General features: G+C 47.2%; 1 protein-coding gene across 1 annotated transcript in view; it reads right to left on the reverse strand.

Moving 5' to 3' along the window:
* CECR2 (CECR2 histone acetyl-lysine reader) overlaps positions 1 to 16737 on the reverse strand; it is a gene marked incomplete at both ends in the record, with an annotated part of 92679 nt that overhangs the window by 18029 nt on the left and 57913 nt on the right. The window contains 6 exons of the mRNA XM_079550854.1: positions 1565 to 1642; positions 2365 to 2534; positions 4924 to 4973; positions 5619 to 5723; positions 6213 to 6352; positions 7082 to 7265. Of these exons, the coding sequence (XP_079406980.1) occupies positions 1565 to 1642; positions 2365 to 2534; positions 4924 to 4973; positions 5619 to 5723; positions 6213 to 6352; positions 7082 to 7265 (727 nt within the window). The remainder of the gene's footprint in view (positions 1 to 1564; positions 1643 to 2364; positions 2535 to 4923; positions 4974 to 5618; positions 5724 to 6212; positions 6353 to 7081; positions 7266 to 16737) is intronic.

Raw genomic sequence — 16737 nt, forward strand, 5'->3', positions numbered from 1 at the left:
AGCTGGGAGGAGGGGGTTACCCCCACAAGGGACCTGAGCTTTTCTCCTCAAAGTTTGCCTGCTGCCCACCCCTTGCTCAGCCAGCAAACCATCAGACATGCTGGCACCTTCCCTCCCTCCCTGCAGCACACACAACTGCCACATCCCTCGCTGTCTGGAGATTCACCACCCTGGTGCTGCCTGGCTCCCTGCTCCCCAGCACGGCAGGAGCTGGGAGGGCCCCCGCTCACTGGAAAACGTTTCACTGGCCCACAGGCAGCAATTAACAACCCTCTGCAGCCGCAGACCTGGAGCACCTGCGGTACTGATTAGCATCATTCAGGCTCCATGTGTTTCCCACTCCCCTTCTCCACTGGGATTTCTGCTGCCTGCGAACAAACACGTGGCCCTGCGTTTCCTGGATGGGGGGCTTTGCAGAGAGCAATGCTGGCCTCAAACTGACCATCACCAGGGTCTTATTTTCCCCTCTGCAGGCTTTTATCTGCAGCATGATGAGAGGCTCTTCCTTCCTTTATGTATTCTAAGTAATCATATTTATTGTGGGGAGCTGTACTTTCTCCTTTGTTTTGCAGGAAACACTGACATACGTGGAATATTCCCTGCCATTCAATTTCCCAGCATTTGATAGCATTCTGGGACAAAACACCAGATAACTGTGCTTTCATTACATCTGCAGTGAGGGATTATGCCACAGCCTGATAGAACCAAGCCACTTTTTTCCTCCAAAGCTAATCCTGTGTTGCTTGACCGATTTCTCTGGGCAGCAGTTGCCAGTTCAAAGACCCCCCATCTCTGCCGTACCGTGCCCCTGGCTGTGCCAACGTGACTGTTGGGAGCTGAATGGTGAACTGAATTGGAAAACTGATCTACGTTAAAAATAACCCCAACCAAAGAAAAAAGGTTATATTTAACTCCAGTCGTTTTCCTGGGTCTGGTTCACTGCACAGACACACAAGCAGCAGTGCCGTGCCATCAACGGGGCGGAGGAGATGAGGGTGAGGAGGCACGGATAGAGCTGCTTGAGCTGGTCTGACAAGCGCTTCTTTAAGCAGCCTAAATTGTGATTTTTGTTTCCATCTGATTCCCCCTAATTCAGCTCTGTGCTGCATCAAGTCCTTGTCTCTCTCCGCACTATCTACACCCTCATGTGTTTGCAGCCTCACGTTTTTCCCTTGGCTGAATTTCTGTCATTTCCCTTTGTAAGCCAGTTCTTCCAGCCCTCTCATCCTTCTTCAACTTTTCTTTGAACTGCCTCGAATGTGCCAGCACTTTCATTGAAGTGGAATTCCCCAGGCTGAGCGCAGATTTCCATATGCAGCTGCACCAGCGTCTGCAGCAAGGCCGGTTACCTCTGCGATCCAGAGGGCAGCACCTCCCTGCTCGCCATAGAAACCCTGAGTGTCAGCCTGCGTTTGACCGGCATTACCACCCATCTTTCTTTCAGCACGAGCACTTTTCAAACGGCTCCTTCCCACTGAATAGCGATGCTGTGGTTTATTTTTTCCCCCAGGAGGCATCTGCTCTCGCCTCCCTCCGTTGTCCTCCCCCTCACACCCCCCCTCACCTCCTGCTTGATTGGTTTGATGGGCTGATGGTCAGACATCCACCTGGGAGAAAACTCTGTCCGCTGTAGACGCTTCTCCTGAAACAGGGTTGAGAATTGAGGGAAAGAAAAAGAGAGTGGAGGAAATTAGGGCACATCAGTGACAGTGGCAGGAGAAACTCTGGGGGAGAGAAGTGACCATGAAATCCCTGTTAGCTTTACAAAGGTAGCAAACACGCTGAACTCAGTCCAAGAGTACCATGCTGACTGCAGAGCCCGTTTTACAAAGCCTTCCAGCTGAAGGATCCCACTTCTATTCTGACCCATCTGAAAACATTCCTTTAACGGACGGTACCCATCAGAGTCTGAAGGCTCTGACATACTATTTCAAGCAGACTTAAAGAGGACAGCCAAAGCAGCAACTGCCCCTGCAGTAGAGCCAGCAGAGAAACTGCAGTAAAAGTGAAATCAGAGGCAGTTTGCATAGAAAAGCCAGGCAGTAAATCGCAGCAGTTCAAAGCAGACAGATTCCCTGCTAGCAAGAAAGGGACACAGAACACAGCTGAAGACAGTAACCCCTTCAGCCATCCTACCAATGCTGATGTGCAATCATGAATCAGATCTCTAGCCCTGCCACTTCATCAGGGGGAGTCTTTCTCCCTGTAGATAAGCTAGACAGCCCCTATATCCGGGGCGCTTGCAGTCTGGAGGTGGGAGCAGGATGGGATGATGTCTGCACAGTCAGCTCTCCTTCTGTCAGCAAATGTCCGTGCTCTTGGAAGTGGCCAGACAGAGGTAAACAGGATGTTATGCCTCCTCACCTTCTGTGCAATCATGTTGCAGATCTCCGGCAGGAAGTCTTCACTCAAGAGTTTGTAGAGCTGCCGCTCTCTAAGGGAAGTCCTCTCTCTGAAGCTCTCGGTGACCTGCCTCCATTCCTCTTCCGTCTGGCACAGCAGCCACCATGTCCCACGGCCTGGCCCTTGGGACCCTTCAACAGCATGCAAGAATGTTATCTCCACAGCAGTTATGAAAAGTTAAGAACTTTTATCCCTTCTCTTCTCCTACTCTCAGGGCTTGGGAAGAGCAAAAGACACTGTTCAGGGTCACTGCTAAGGGAAACATGCTCTAGCAGTGTAAGCACCATCAATGAGCACAAAAAGTCACTGCTGTAGACCCAAAACTCTTGACCCACTGGAAGTACTGTTGCCTCCCCTAGTGACACTGCAAGTGATGCCAAGACAGGGGAATGACACAGGTGAAGAAGTACTGGTAGCGTGGCACTCTCCAGTTTCAGTTCTGACATTCCAGAGGAAAGGATTTAATTTGTTTCTGGTAACGGAGGCTGTCAGCCAGAGCAGGACATGGAGTAATGCAAATGCTTGATTTAGTCTGGCAGCAGAATAAAAACACTGGAAATGAATGCTATTTGAAATAAGCCAACATTTTTTTTTATTTTTTTTTTAGTGCTGCAAACCTTTGCTGCGGTGAATGAAACCTCCCATTCTACCCAAATGAAACGTTTTGTTTGCAGGCACTTGAAAGAACTGAAGAGGAAGTGAAGGACGGGGTTCATCGGGCTGCCAGATGAGGGGGAAGTTGCAGAAGTTCACATCCCATCCCTGCTTGATCCAGCGTCAGATCTGAAGCAGATCTCCCACCGCTCTGAAGCATGTCCCAACTACCAAAACATTCGGGACCGTTCTGCTTTGTGTGAAACATTTGAATATTAATGGTGAAGGAAAGGCTCTCACACAGTGGTTGGAACACCCACCTGGAAAGAGGCAAGCGGTTCCTGCTGCACAAATGTTTACTCAGAGCAGAGAAGCCTCATGGGTTGCAACTTGCATGTTTTTGCCCAAGGATGCTCTCTAGGCAGAGTTAGTGGACTGCTTTTGGGGAGGGGGAGGATTGGCTCAAATCCTTTGGGGCTGAGGAGCTTTCAAGAAAACCCAGGCTAATGACTGGCTACTGGAAAAAAAGCAACAGTTGCCACCCCACCATAAGATGTCATGCAGCTTCTCACTGCATTTTCAAACAGATTAACAATGAAAAAATAAAAATATGCAAAAACCAGAGCCTCTTACTCTCTGAGCCTGACCTTGGTCCCTATGTGGTTTTGAACTGTCAGCAGCTCCCATATGCAAGCTATCAATCAGGTTCCCCCAGGAAGGCTGGGGAGCTGTAGCCTCCCCCTGATCCCCTGCCCTTGGTCACACACCTCAACTCCATGGCAGCTCCAGGTCACAGGCCAGCACACAGCTGAACTCACCATCAGCTGCAGCTCACGTTCATGTAACTGGGATGGCAAAGGAGCAACTTCACACTACTTTCCATCACCCTGGCTTTGTGATGCTGTCTCCTTGGGCCAAAGGAGGCAGAGGAGGACTGAAGACTGCGATACCTCAAGCTATTGCAGCCAACCTACTGGGGCTTACCTGTGTGCTGCCCCCGAGTCTGCCCCCTCTATTTCCCTTCCCTTGCCAGCTGCCTGTGGCCGATTGGCTTCAAAAGCAGCCAGGACCAATGCACTGCTTTGTGCCACCAGAAGATTACTCCGCAGCTAAAGTGACACAATTTGCCAGAAAACAATGATCTGATAAAACCCACAGTGTCTCATGCATGTAGCTTCAGCTCTGTCTCTTGACTCCAGAGCAGCAGCCAGGAAATCTGAGCACAAAAGCAGAAGGGAATGAGGCACGGTAAGACAATGCCACAGTTGCCTTTTATTGTGGTGGAATAGGCAGGCTGAGCCTGTGAGTTATGTGGAAGCCTAGGGATTCTCATGTATGACAAATGAGCCCAGGCCCCCTCAGACTCAGTTGCACATGATGTTGCCAACTCTCTTTTTCTGCTTGTCTCATTAACCCTTAGGTAGGTATCTCCCAGTCAGCACTTAAGAGCACCGAGCTCAGTCACCAACAGCCCCCAGGAGGGAGAGGTGAGGAGAATCAGGGAGGTCCTCCCCTGTCTTGGCATCACCGACCTCGCTCTCTTCCCAGTCCGTGCATGTGGCATGAAAGAAAAAATGTGCTTGTTACAAACAGGGGCTTGCGTTCAGCTCACCCCTGGAGAGGCAAAGGGCCATTCACAGCCCGTTTCCATCAACTTGAGTGAGAAGGTAGGCCCCTAAGGCCTCATGTAACCCAATAAGTTACATCTCTTCATCCCAAGCTAATCCACAATAAGATAGGAAGCAGTCAGGTGCTCAGGCTCCCAGCTGCAAGGCAGCCTGTAACGCTAACCCTCCTTCCAGACTTAGTCAGACCACTGACAGACAGACTCTCCCTTTCCCAGGAAAGGCATCTCCACAGGCTTTGATAATTTAAAAGCTGTGTTAGCTGATCATATCAACTGTGACCCCACAAAAATCTCTTTACCATTTCTTATCTGAGTCTCACGGATTAGCAAGTTCTCTTCTGCCTTCTCCCTACCAAAAAAGAAAGAGAAGGAGTTATACAATAAATGCATTACTTCACATCACTGAAACACTGCTTCCGAAGAGAAGAATGAGGTTGCAGCAATGATTCAATGCAGAGCAAAACCACGGAAAAAAACCTACTCTTTTTAAATACATATGTTTATGGACACACACATACATATCTACACATATATACATTTATCATAGCTTTGAAAAATTTGAAGAAGTGAGGGATGCAGGGCAGTATTTCAATACTCAAGGGAAGTACCCCAAAATGTGTACGGACTCAAGTGGCTAAGATTTTGGCTTCAAGCACTGCGCAGTGAGTCAATGTACTCCTTATCAAGAGCATATCCCCTAACACTGCACAGAGGAACTGCATTAGAAGTGAGGCAGCTGGAAGAGCGATACCCAGCGTTTCACCAAGCTTGGCTTCCAGCTCAGTCAGAATTTTCTTTGGAAAGTGATCAAAGCATCCACCAAGCCTGAGCTTGCTTCACTTCAGAGATGCACTGAAATTATGGTTGCATGACATATACATACTTACCAGAGGAACCCCAGAAGCACATTATATTATTAATTGCAAGAAGTATCAGAGAGACTTTCCTCTGGGAACACATGCATCCCACATCTCTTGCAGGAACCTTTCCATACCTCAGCAGATTTTCCTCCAGTAGTTTTTTCCGCTTTGGGGGTCGCCCTCGTCTCTTGCCTGTTTTCCCAGGAACGTTTGGAGTATTTGTCTGTCCCCCACATCCCCTGCAGAATGGCAAAAACACCATGAAATATTTGCTGAGCACGGGAACTGTGGCTGGCGGGGACAGAGAAAGGCAGGGATATTGGAACAGCTGTGAGGAACCAAAGCAAAGGAGGGATTAAATCAGAGCAGCCACAGGACGGAGAGGAAAAGAAGATGAGGGTTTCCCCCTTGCTGAGAGCTTGCTCTGGGAGCCGCCGGCACGGTGCGGGGCAGCCAGCAAGGAATGTGGTAGGGCGGGCGGCATCGCTCAGCAGCAGGCTCTGCTGGTGCCACAAAGGCTGCAGGCTGGCTCCGGCACATTGTGCCACACAGGACAGCTCGCAGTCTGCTTGGCAACTTCGTGCTTGCCCCGTGCTGCTGCAGCCCTGCATTCCCAGCCACCCCCTCCCGTGACAACAGCAGTCAGGCGGATCCCCCTCCGGTCAGGCTGGCTGCGCTGTCCCCCTCCCACCACGCCCTGGGCATAGGGGCATTTGAGTATCCGTTACCTGTCTGGAGCCAGCTCTCCGTTGGTTTTCGCCTGCACTGGGTCCTCCTTGTACATCCGTGTGCCATAGAAATACCAGTACAGAGCCCCGCTGCTGTCTTCACCCAGCGGCTCCACACGGAGGCTGTCAGCGTCCAAGCCCTGCACCCACGGGGAGCCCCCCGCCAGACGGTGACAAGTTGAAAAGCAGCCACACTGTCACACAAAACATGATGACACCCCTCCGCAAACACCTCCCTCCCTCCCACCATGCCACAACAGCAGTACAGCTGCTCCTCCGGGGCGATCTGGGAAAATGTTACTCCTGGGGGGAAGGCGACGTTCGCTCTCCGTCCAGGGAGGGATTGAGATTGGCATCTCTAATTTGAATGGCCTCTCTCGTTTTAACATTTCATCTCTGGTGCTCCTGACAGCGAAGGTCTAATTAGTGCTGGCGACAGCCATGCACAGCCTTGAGAAGCTCCCTCCCCCTCTTCACCACCCTTCCCCCATCCCCCAATGCACTTCAGTCCTATCCTTTCATCTCACACCATCCCTCAGCAACACAGCCCCAGCTTGCCCAGCCCCGCCACTGCAGTTGGAGCATCTCCAAATTCAGTCATCTCAGAAAGAGTAGCTAATGAAGCCAACTTGCTTGGTGACTTTTATGTTACAAGCACATCCCCATAGAGCAAGAGCCTCAGGAGTAGTCCTACGTCATTGACTTGGATCCTCTGCAGGGTGAGAGCTGGGGAACAAGATGTGGAACTACTGACCCATAGCACTGCCACCAAGAGTCTGGCCTCAAAATATCCTTCCCAAAAAGATTCCCTAATCTGGCCCACAGCCAGGCCATTTCCTCTGTCCCCACATTCCCACTGCCCAGCGTACCTTGAGGAGGTCAAAGACATCATCTGCATCGAGCCGGTAGTCACAGAGGCGGTGCAGGATCTCGACTCGGGTGCGCAGTGGTAGCTCCTGGAAGGTGGACTCTCGCAAGGGGTTGGGTTTCCCTTCCTCCAGCTCCCAGCGGTAGTTGATGATGTCCTCCAGGTAGCTGTGAAATGTCTGGGATCTAACCAAGGAAACAAACGCCCACACATAATGTAGTTTGCCATGCCAGAAACACCTGGAACAATCAAACAGCTCTTCACCTTGCCACTCGCTCCTCATATCTGCCATCGCTAAGCCAAGCTCCTCTCTCTGCCCCTTCAATAGTTTTCTATGCATTGGTTCAGCGGCTTGAAACTTTAGTAGCTGACCGTCTCCACCACCACTATTTCCTCTCTGCTTCGCCACCGTACACCTCCTATATTCCTGTTGTGGCCCCTCTTCTCTTCTCCCTTGCACTCCAAGGTGCCTCCTTTTCCCACCCATCCAACTCTTCCAGTTGCTCTGGAGTACACCCACAGGGCCTAGCCAACACACAGGACCTGTCGTGCAGCAGAGCATACTTGCTCCCAACAGGGGTAAAGTGTGCTTTCGGAGTGCGGGTTCAGACCACTGCATTCTCTTCCCTAGTCTGCCAGATGATCAAATTGAACATCTAAGTTCTTCTTAAACACTACCCCTAGAATAATCTTCCTCATTTGCTAGCTGGGCCACATTAAATCCCCCTTTCTTTGCCAGCAGCTCACCACATAATCCAAGGAAATGCATTTCTTACCCTCATCTGTTGAGGATAAATGTTCCTATCTGACACAGACTGCTGGTGGAACTTAAAGCTAAAAGAGCTCCTGGCTATATTTTAAGGAGAGCTTATTCAGACTGCTGAAAATTTAAGGGGAGGGTATGAAAAAAACGGCTGGTGAGGCCATGTGCCCCTACATACAACATTTTCTCAAGATCTATCTATATCAATTTGACGTCCGAGACTTTCCAGTCTTTCTTAGTCTGCAAGCATTGAGTCCTGAGCACAGAGAAGGGGATCTCCCCCTCCCGTTCCCCGGCCATTCCTGCACACACGGGAAGTCCATATGCCGGCAAGAACACCACTGGGTACACACTCCCACCAGCTCTCAAAAAGGCAGCTCAACTTGATAGGTTTTTGGCACAAACTCATTGCTCTATATGATTAATGGAACTGTGCCAGCATTACAGAATTGCATTTGCCCGAGAAATTTCTAACTACTACAAAAGCCATTATTTTTAAGCATGAGACAGAGGAGCAGGATCCAAGTGAAAGACTGTTAGAAGTCAATAAGAAGTTACCTATTAGACAGGGCGACTTAAAGCACTTGGTAAAGACTGGACTTCTTTACAACAACCATGATGGGACAATGACTGCAAGAACAAGGAAACAGATGCCACGTGATTCCACCTGGCAGTGTTTCCCTTCCTCCTCAGATGGAGAGAAATTGATGTTTTGCTCCTCACCAGCCTGCAGATTGCTCCCCACCAGCCTGCCTCTTTCTGACGTCAAATGGAAGCTGACCTCTCAGAGCCAACTCCTTTCACCGGATGAGTTTTATCAGTCTCCTGGTTGTATCTAACAACAGATGCTTGAATATACCCAGATCTAATGCCTTCTGCAGCCTAGAGGTTGTTTCCTCTGCATGACACAAGCAGATCACTGGTCTTTCCAATCTGAGTGTAATTGTTTTGCCTCACTAATATCAGCAGTCAAATATATGCAACTTGAGAAGTTCCCTACACGTATGATGTTTAACACAATGAAGAACTGCTCTGTGAAGTGATTTCTGTCTTGAGTACTAATTATAGTATACAAAATACTGAAAGTATGCTTTTTCTCTGAAATACTCAAGCACGATGCATTTACCTTAAGTAGCTGTGCATTCCCACAATGTCTTCCTCATTATACTCCAACCCAACTTTCAGCAATGACTTCAACTTGGCAAGAAGCGAGGTACTAGATTCAACTTTATAGCCTGTTTTGTGTTTGAGAGTGCTCTTTGATCACACAAAGTTTAAATACTAGATATTTACTAAAGCCATCAGATATATGTGTGTGTATTTAAAAAATACATACATTTTAAATACATCTATGTATTAAAAAACAAAATAAACAAACAAACAAAAAAAAACAAAGAAGAAGATTCAACTCAAGCTCTCAGAATAGAAGCAGTGACTAGAATATCCTCTTCTAAATGCAGACCAACACCTATATTCAGACGTTAAGTCCACTGTGGAAGCATTTAAGCTTTCCAAAAGCATCTGAGTTCAAGGCATAAGATTATTTCATTACCTTTGATATAGACGATCTGTCTATTTACAGTAAAACTAACCAAAAAACCTCCACATTTTTCCCAGGATCCTAGTTGTGACATAGGATGCCTGGAAGAAGCAACAAAGGGAACAGAATTTTGACCTGTTAGCCTTCTGGCTGATTTTTTCTTCCACCAAAAAAGAGGGACAGATACTCTTACTACCCACATGAGCTCATTGATTTTGCTTTACCACTTTAGTTACTCTCAAAGAAAACTGATCCAGGAAGCCCTGCAATTCCAAAAGATCATCTGAAATCTTTGCCTATGTAACTCTCATTCTCTCTGGGGACTGGCTCTGTTGACTTATCCAATTTGGTTTGAGTTTGACTTTCACATAAGTGGCTAACACTAGAAATTTCCGCCATCCACTCAGTGTCCAATACATTACAAGCTCTGTTCTCAAGAGTACTCTGAGTTCCTACCCCCATCAATTTTCAAAGACGGCTACTGTGCATTTGTCGCTTTGAATAAGGATAGAAATGAGAACCAGAGATGGGAACCAGATGTCCCAAGGCATTCCCAATCACTCTCAATCTTACCCAATTTATATTTTCCCTCTTCAAGAGGTCTGGCTTCTTTTCTCCAGACAAACATGGGGTGCTCGTCTTCAACCTATCTGCAACACCTATGGTCTCCACTTGGCTGGTCTCCACTAAATCTCCCTTTGAAAAAAGGTTTTGAAACAGATCCCTTGGATTGAACGAGAAAATCTACAGAGAGCATAGCCAACTGTGAGACCTCACACCTTGGAGTTCTTCCCCATTAACACATAAATGCTTCAGACTAATCATTTAGCAGTAGCTATAAAATCAGAACCAAGAATCAGAGAGACAATGTCCTGGAGAGGAACGGCCTGGATGCAGTTGTCAAATACCTTTCTTTAAAGCTCTAAATAAGACAGAGACACATCTGCATGTTTGGCAGTCCTAGGGCGTCTCAGCTGCAGTTGAGAATCTCCAAAAACCTTTCTTGTAGGCAAGAAGAAGGCAGGGAGATCACTGAGTTGAGATAGAGATACCTCTTCTTCCAAGCTTCTCAGCATCACTGAGACTTGTAACAGCACTCAACCAACAGAAGCAACGTTAAGTGACAAACATCCTTTCTTTTCTCTAAAAATAACATGTGGGAGTGAATCGATGCACAGACACATTCTGTTTCAGGACAAGTATCCAAAGGAAAATCAGCTCTTCAATGAAAGTAAGCTGGGGCTCCTAGAAACTGTTTAAGAGAGAGCCCATGGCACACGGTGATTGTCACCATTTCTCACCCTTCTCCCTTCCACTGCCACGCAGCAAAAGCTTCTCCCATACAGTTCATTAGCAAAAGAAAACTGTTGTAGAAATCATCTACAAAAGGTCAGAAGAGTTAATTACCTTAGAGCACTCTGAGACTGTGAAACTTCTTCCTTCCTACAGTAAGTCTTCTTCCCCATCCCAACTTCACTAGCTGCAGCACTTTTAATATTTCAGAAAACCAAGGCAGTTTCCCTCACTTGTTATAATATCTCTGCTCTGAAGCTGCCACCCAACATGCAAAGCAATTTGGATAGCTGTAGTGGGGAAGTGGTGGTATAATACATGACTATCTACACAATATGTCCCAAGTGGATGCAGCTGATTTCTCTCATGAGCCCAATGTAATTTTTCATCCCTGACTGTGCTCTGAACCCCCTGGGCTGTTGTCAGAGGTCCCTACCTTTTTTTGCAATGATTAGCAAAGAGGTCAAGCTGAATTGTACCTGTGGTTGAAAATTTTAATCATACCTCGTGGACCTCTGTGCACATAAAAAGAAATCTGGGGCACAGGGAAGGACGTGACCTAGCACATCAGTGTCAAAGGGGAGAAATAACTGCAGACAATCCACAAGAGTACCGGCGAGGCTTTGGCTCAAGTTGCCTGTGATCTTTAGCAGCAGCTGCAAAAAAATCAGGGCATAAAGACGGCACGAGCAAGTCTAAGGAGGGGCTCCCCCCAACATGGGTATCAGCGTCCAGAACAGTCGGAGAAATTATACACCCCCAGAGAGCCCAGTGCTGCAGCTCAGCCATCTGCCGACCAGCTCCCTCCCAGAAGAGGGAGGTTTCTCCAGGAAACGGGAGCTGAGCACTCCATCCTCCACCCGGCCATCCCAATCCAGCAGTCTGCCACTGCTGGGGCTCATCCTGCTCCCCAAGGCACCCTTCCCATTGCCTGGGGTTTTGATGCATTGGGCGATGCTTTGCTGTCAGAAAGACAGTGAGGACAGTTGCGGAGCAAGCCTCTTCCCAGTGCATACATGCTTCCTGCAGAGCTGCCTTTGGACACTGCCAAAGGACAGAGTAAACATTTCACAGGGTTGACGTGATGCAGAGAAAAATTAATTTGGAGCTCCTGGTGAGCTCAGCTGGGAGAAGATAGCTGCCCCCACGGACCCCAGCCCCCAGGGAACCCTGTAGGGCAAACTCAATGTGAAATCTCTTTTGAGTGAATCCAATAAGAGTAGGGCTGGAAATACACACCTACACTTATTTGTTTGGTTTGTTGTTTTTGTTTTAAACCCTCATCTCAAAAGGAAGCAGAGCCACTTGTGCTCTTTAGTTTTAAAGTCTCCAGAGTACATCAAATCTTGGCTGGGAAACTGTAAACAAAATCAAGCCAAAAAAAAAAAAAAAAAGAAAGCAAAAACAAACACTGATTCAGTAAGAGAGTCCTTGTGTCAATCTGCACTTCCCGCAGGCAGGGTGCCATGGCCCAAGTATGGAATTACTGTCACAGCATACTTCCCTATGCGGTCAACTGCTGCCAACTTTGTTACAAGCTCCCCCTCACCACTCCAATTAAAACAACAACAACAACAACAACAAAACTTTAAAAAAAGCACACACAAAAACCCCAAGCCTGTGAGAGTAAATATTGGATTAAAAGAAACATTAGGATAAGGAGTTGGAGACAAAAATCTCTCACCGATGCTCAGATACTGCTGGCACACATAGATAAGCCTTGTGAAAGTTCAGATGCTGAATAATTGCCAGGACCACTAGCTAGGATATCTATCGCGTTGACAGGGTTCTAAGTCTCCTTCCATTTAATTTACAAAATGCAATGGGAGAGTAAATACTGGAACACACTTAAGCTACAAGGGCTGGTAAAATGGTAAGCCTGACCTACATCTTATCCCAGAGAGCGCATTCTGCACCCAAAATTAAAACCAAGGACCCTGACCAAACCAGAGGATGACACATAGCATGAACAATTATAGACCTCCTCTGACACTGAGGACATCTTCAAAGTAGTCTGTGAGAAGGAAAAGGAAAGCAAGACTGGGAGAGCTCAATTTTTTCCCCCCAAAGAGTATTTAAACAGGAACAGAATTACTCTTGTATTTCCTTTTGCAGAGTTAGCCAGTAAGAAAAATAACAGAAGTGATATCTCTATCTGGTAAAAGCTTTAAAAGCTGAAAAAGACTTGGATTCTCTCAGCCACCCACCATAACTGTTGCATTTACAAGAGGAAAATAGACTTTTTGGGCATCTAATTCATAGTGAACAGGATTATTTTAATTTTTTTTGCCTCTGTGATCTCTCAGTTAAAAGAAACAAGAAAAATCAAGGTCTCATCAAAACAGATGTTTTATCATGGAATTAATTTTATGGACTGAAGATATTTCACCTTATGGGCTGGCACCTTTTAAGTTCTGAATTGGCAAGAAGGTACCAGCTTGGTGTTGGGAGTCACTCAGGTGCTAATGAGAGCATTAATTGACAGATGGCATTCAAGATATTTCCCCCCCGCACAGAAGACAGCTTCTTTGCTGTAGCAGAGATCAGGAAAGCTTAATTCTTAACAAGCATACAATGCTTCGGCACAAAGGCAAGCCCAGTAGAAGGTAATGGGAAGGATTCAGGGTTTGCTGGGATGACCTCAGTCAAACATCATTAACAGGGTCAGGAGAAGCAAAGCCTATTTCAGAAGAAAAAATAATGTAAGGGCTCCCATGATCAATCTATCCCGGCTTGTCAGAAAGAGAAAGCTTAGGCTGACCTCAGAAGCAATATGAGTTAGTACTACCAGCCTGACCTTGAGCTCTCATGTAACAATGGAGACTTTTTTTTTTACTGTATTAATGAGCTTTCTTATCTGTGGCGGGGGAGGAAGGCTTATGGACCAGCTTGCACTTTACCTTCAAACCACTTACCTTACTCAGAAACTCAGTCAGGCACGATGCAGGGGAAAAAAAAAAGACACTACCTCATCCATTGGGGATGAAAAAAAGGGTCAGATTGGAATATTGCCTATTTCTTTCCAAGCCCTCTGTGCGCGTCTCACTCAGAAGGTGTGCAAGCCAACACGAAGCGTGTATTCTTCAGACCGTGGGCCAACTTGTGATCAGCCTGGCAGAAGCTCAAGGGCAACAAGCACCTTGAAAGGCCTCCCCTCTGAGCACTTCACTGCAGCAGAGCAAAATGACCGAGGAGCAGGAGATCCATGAATCATGACCTCAAGCTTTAACGCCCATGTTTTGTTTCCAATCCAGCCAGCAGCTTCCTGCGTTGCTGGTGGGGACTGACCTTGAATTCCAGCCAGGACCAGTCATGAGGGAAGAAGTAACTCCTGGCCTCACCAAATTGGTGACAGCAAGCTCTTGCAGAGCCCTGGGAGAGAGGAAACAAACTCCTAGCCTTGCCCTGCTTTTCCTTGTTATCGTACCATGAGAAAACCAGCTGACCTACATGGGGCTACAAAGGAAAGGAGGACATTTTACATTAATGGACCCTGAATAAGATCATAAAACAGGAAAAATAAAAAAATTGGACAGACCTCCAGAGTGAAGTTCATACTCCCACAGTCAGAAAGAGAGCAAAGATTGCTGGCATAGGAGTCCAACACTATGCACATACAGGCTTGCCTGCTTTGCTTCACTTTCAGCTAGAACAAGTTTTCTGAATGCAGGCACTGCCCAAACCCCAAGCAATTCTATGGCATACCTGTGTGGCCATTCAGGAGTGTTGGTAGTGAAGAAGAGGAAAGAGAAAATAGAAGAATCAAAGTGCTCTGATCTCTATCTTCACCTTTGCATGAGTGACATGGGAAGACATTCTTTCTACTTTACAGCCATGGTTTTATTTGAAACCATAAGAACAAAAAATAGCCAGTTAGTAAAAAGTGGTCTGGTCAAACTGTTGGACTGAGCAGTCTGAAACACAAGTCATGGGAGATTTCCACATCCCTAAAATGTACAGCTAAGACTCTCACAGAAGTTGAGGACAGCAGAGTAAAGTCAGCACCCCAGAAATTCCTGTTCCCTACCACTCACTTGCCCATCCTACAACCTTTCTCCAGAGCTCAAAGGTGGCACTGAGACCACCAGAACGAACAGGCTGAAGAAATGCTTAGTGGAGACAACAGGATTCTGGCGTAGTTTAGGGCCTTTCCTCCAGCATAGCAACACAAAGTTAGGACAGGAGGTTCTCCAGCAGAAGGGCTGCTTGATCTTACAAAAGAAATCTAATTGGCAGTGTCGGATACAACAGAATCTACCATCCTCCCAGCTGAATTCCTAAACTGCTTGTGTTCAAGACTGGATATCAGGAAAAGGTTCTGCACCAGAGGGCGGTGGGCATGGAACAGGCTCCCCAAGGCAGTGGCCAGGGACCCAAGCTGCTGGAGTCCAAGGAGCGTCTGGACAGAGCTCATCAGACATATGGTCTGATTTTTGGTGGTGCCATGTGGAGCTACAAGTCAGATTTGATTATCTTTATGGGTCCCTTCCAACTTGGAATATTCTGTGATTCTAGGAGAAGACTTAGCTCAGAGAAACCAAGGCTGTCAGTAGCTAAGAGCATTCCAGTCCTGCTCCACATCTTCTTCCATCTTACCTTGAGCAATCTTCCATGGAATAAACATTGGAGAAGCTGGAAGGTGAGCTGGCAGACATGCTGTATCCCACAGAGAAGCAGAATAGGAACAGCTATGGAGCGAGGCAATGTCTCCAGGGAGGCTGAGAGAATGGAGAGCTGATGTGGGCTGTCTAGTCTAATAAGGGATCACACCACAGGAGCATGTGCTGGCTTGACAGAAGCAAGTGCAGCCACTTAACCTGGACATGACAGCAGAAGTGGGAGTGTTGCTTTGCTACCCCAAAAAAAGGGAGCACAAAGGAAGAAGGAGAAGCCACAAGGTCACTGCGGCTGCTTACCCTTCCAGGGAGGTTCCAGGTCTGCATGCACAGACTTCTCACCCTAGCAATGACAGGAAAACTGGAAACCAGGCAAGTTTTCAGCTTGGGCTCTTTAGTGCTACAGTCACCAATGCATGGATTAGATGGAGATGCCCTTTCACCCGCTGAGAACCAATGTGTGCTGCCTTATGTCTCATATAGACTCATTTCCCTCATGTGAGAACCATGAGGCAGTAGGTCTGCTCCCTCAAAGAGGAAGCCAAATGTAAGAACTGAACTCACCTCATGAGCCAATATGGCAATAGGGCATACATTAGCTTTCTTCAGCTGCCCATAGTCCATGCTTTTCCCGTGATTCTGTTTTTTTTTTTTTATCTAGCAGTCGCCCTTTGCTCAACATAACAGCTGAGAGTGACTTGTTTGTTGTTTTGCTGAGAGAAGACAGAAAAGAAGAAGAGATACTGGAACTGATAGAGCACTGTCCCATATCAGCCAGGTCTGAAAAGGCTCTTCCCTTTGGCTGGCAAATGCTGGGGACAGTCAGGAGTGCTGAGATAAGTGTCTATTTGATCTTCTCTCCCCCATTCACCCTGGGTTTCTCACTGTTTTATGTTCACAAACCGCCAAGGCAGCTAATCAGTGCTCTGTGACCCCTGTTAATTGGGCTGTGAGAGAGAAAGGCAGCACTGGCAGGAGAAATCACACATACCTGTTACTTTGAACTGCCTTGCCATTTTCCATCTCCCTGCTTGCAGCAGCTCCAAGCGCCCTTCTGTGAGCCAGGGCTTCTCTATTGTCATCACCAACCCCAGAAACAGCAAGAGAGGCCACAAGTGTTATGTATAGTTGTCCTACCTCTAACACCTCAAGGTACAGGGAGACAACAAAGAGGAATGCTGCATCTTCACCCTAACTCCTTCCACGTGAGAAGGTAAAAGTGATTTTTGATGAAGGAAATACAATCCAAAGGCAGTGATGACCTTTCTTCCTATATGCCAACCTGTTCCTGTCTTTATCTGCCTCCTTGTTGCTCTATCTCCACTACAAAAACAAGAAAATAAGCAGATGCCCAGCATCCAGTTCTCTGTCTCAATAGAACAGCAGCCTAATTGGCCAAGTAAGCTGGAGAAAGCAAGCAGTTGGTGTGAAGATGTAAAGTGCTG

This window comes from Tetrao urogallus (genome assembly GCF_951394365.1).
Source record: "Tetrao urogallus genome assembly, chromosome: 1".
In the NCBI taxonomy this organism is placed as follows: Eukaryota; Metazoa; Chordata; class Aves; order Galliformes; family Phasianidae; genus Tetrao; species Tetrao urogallus.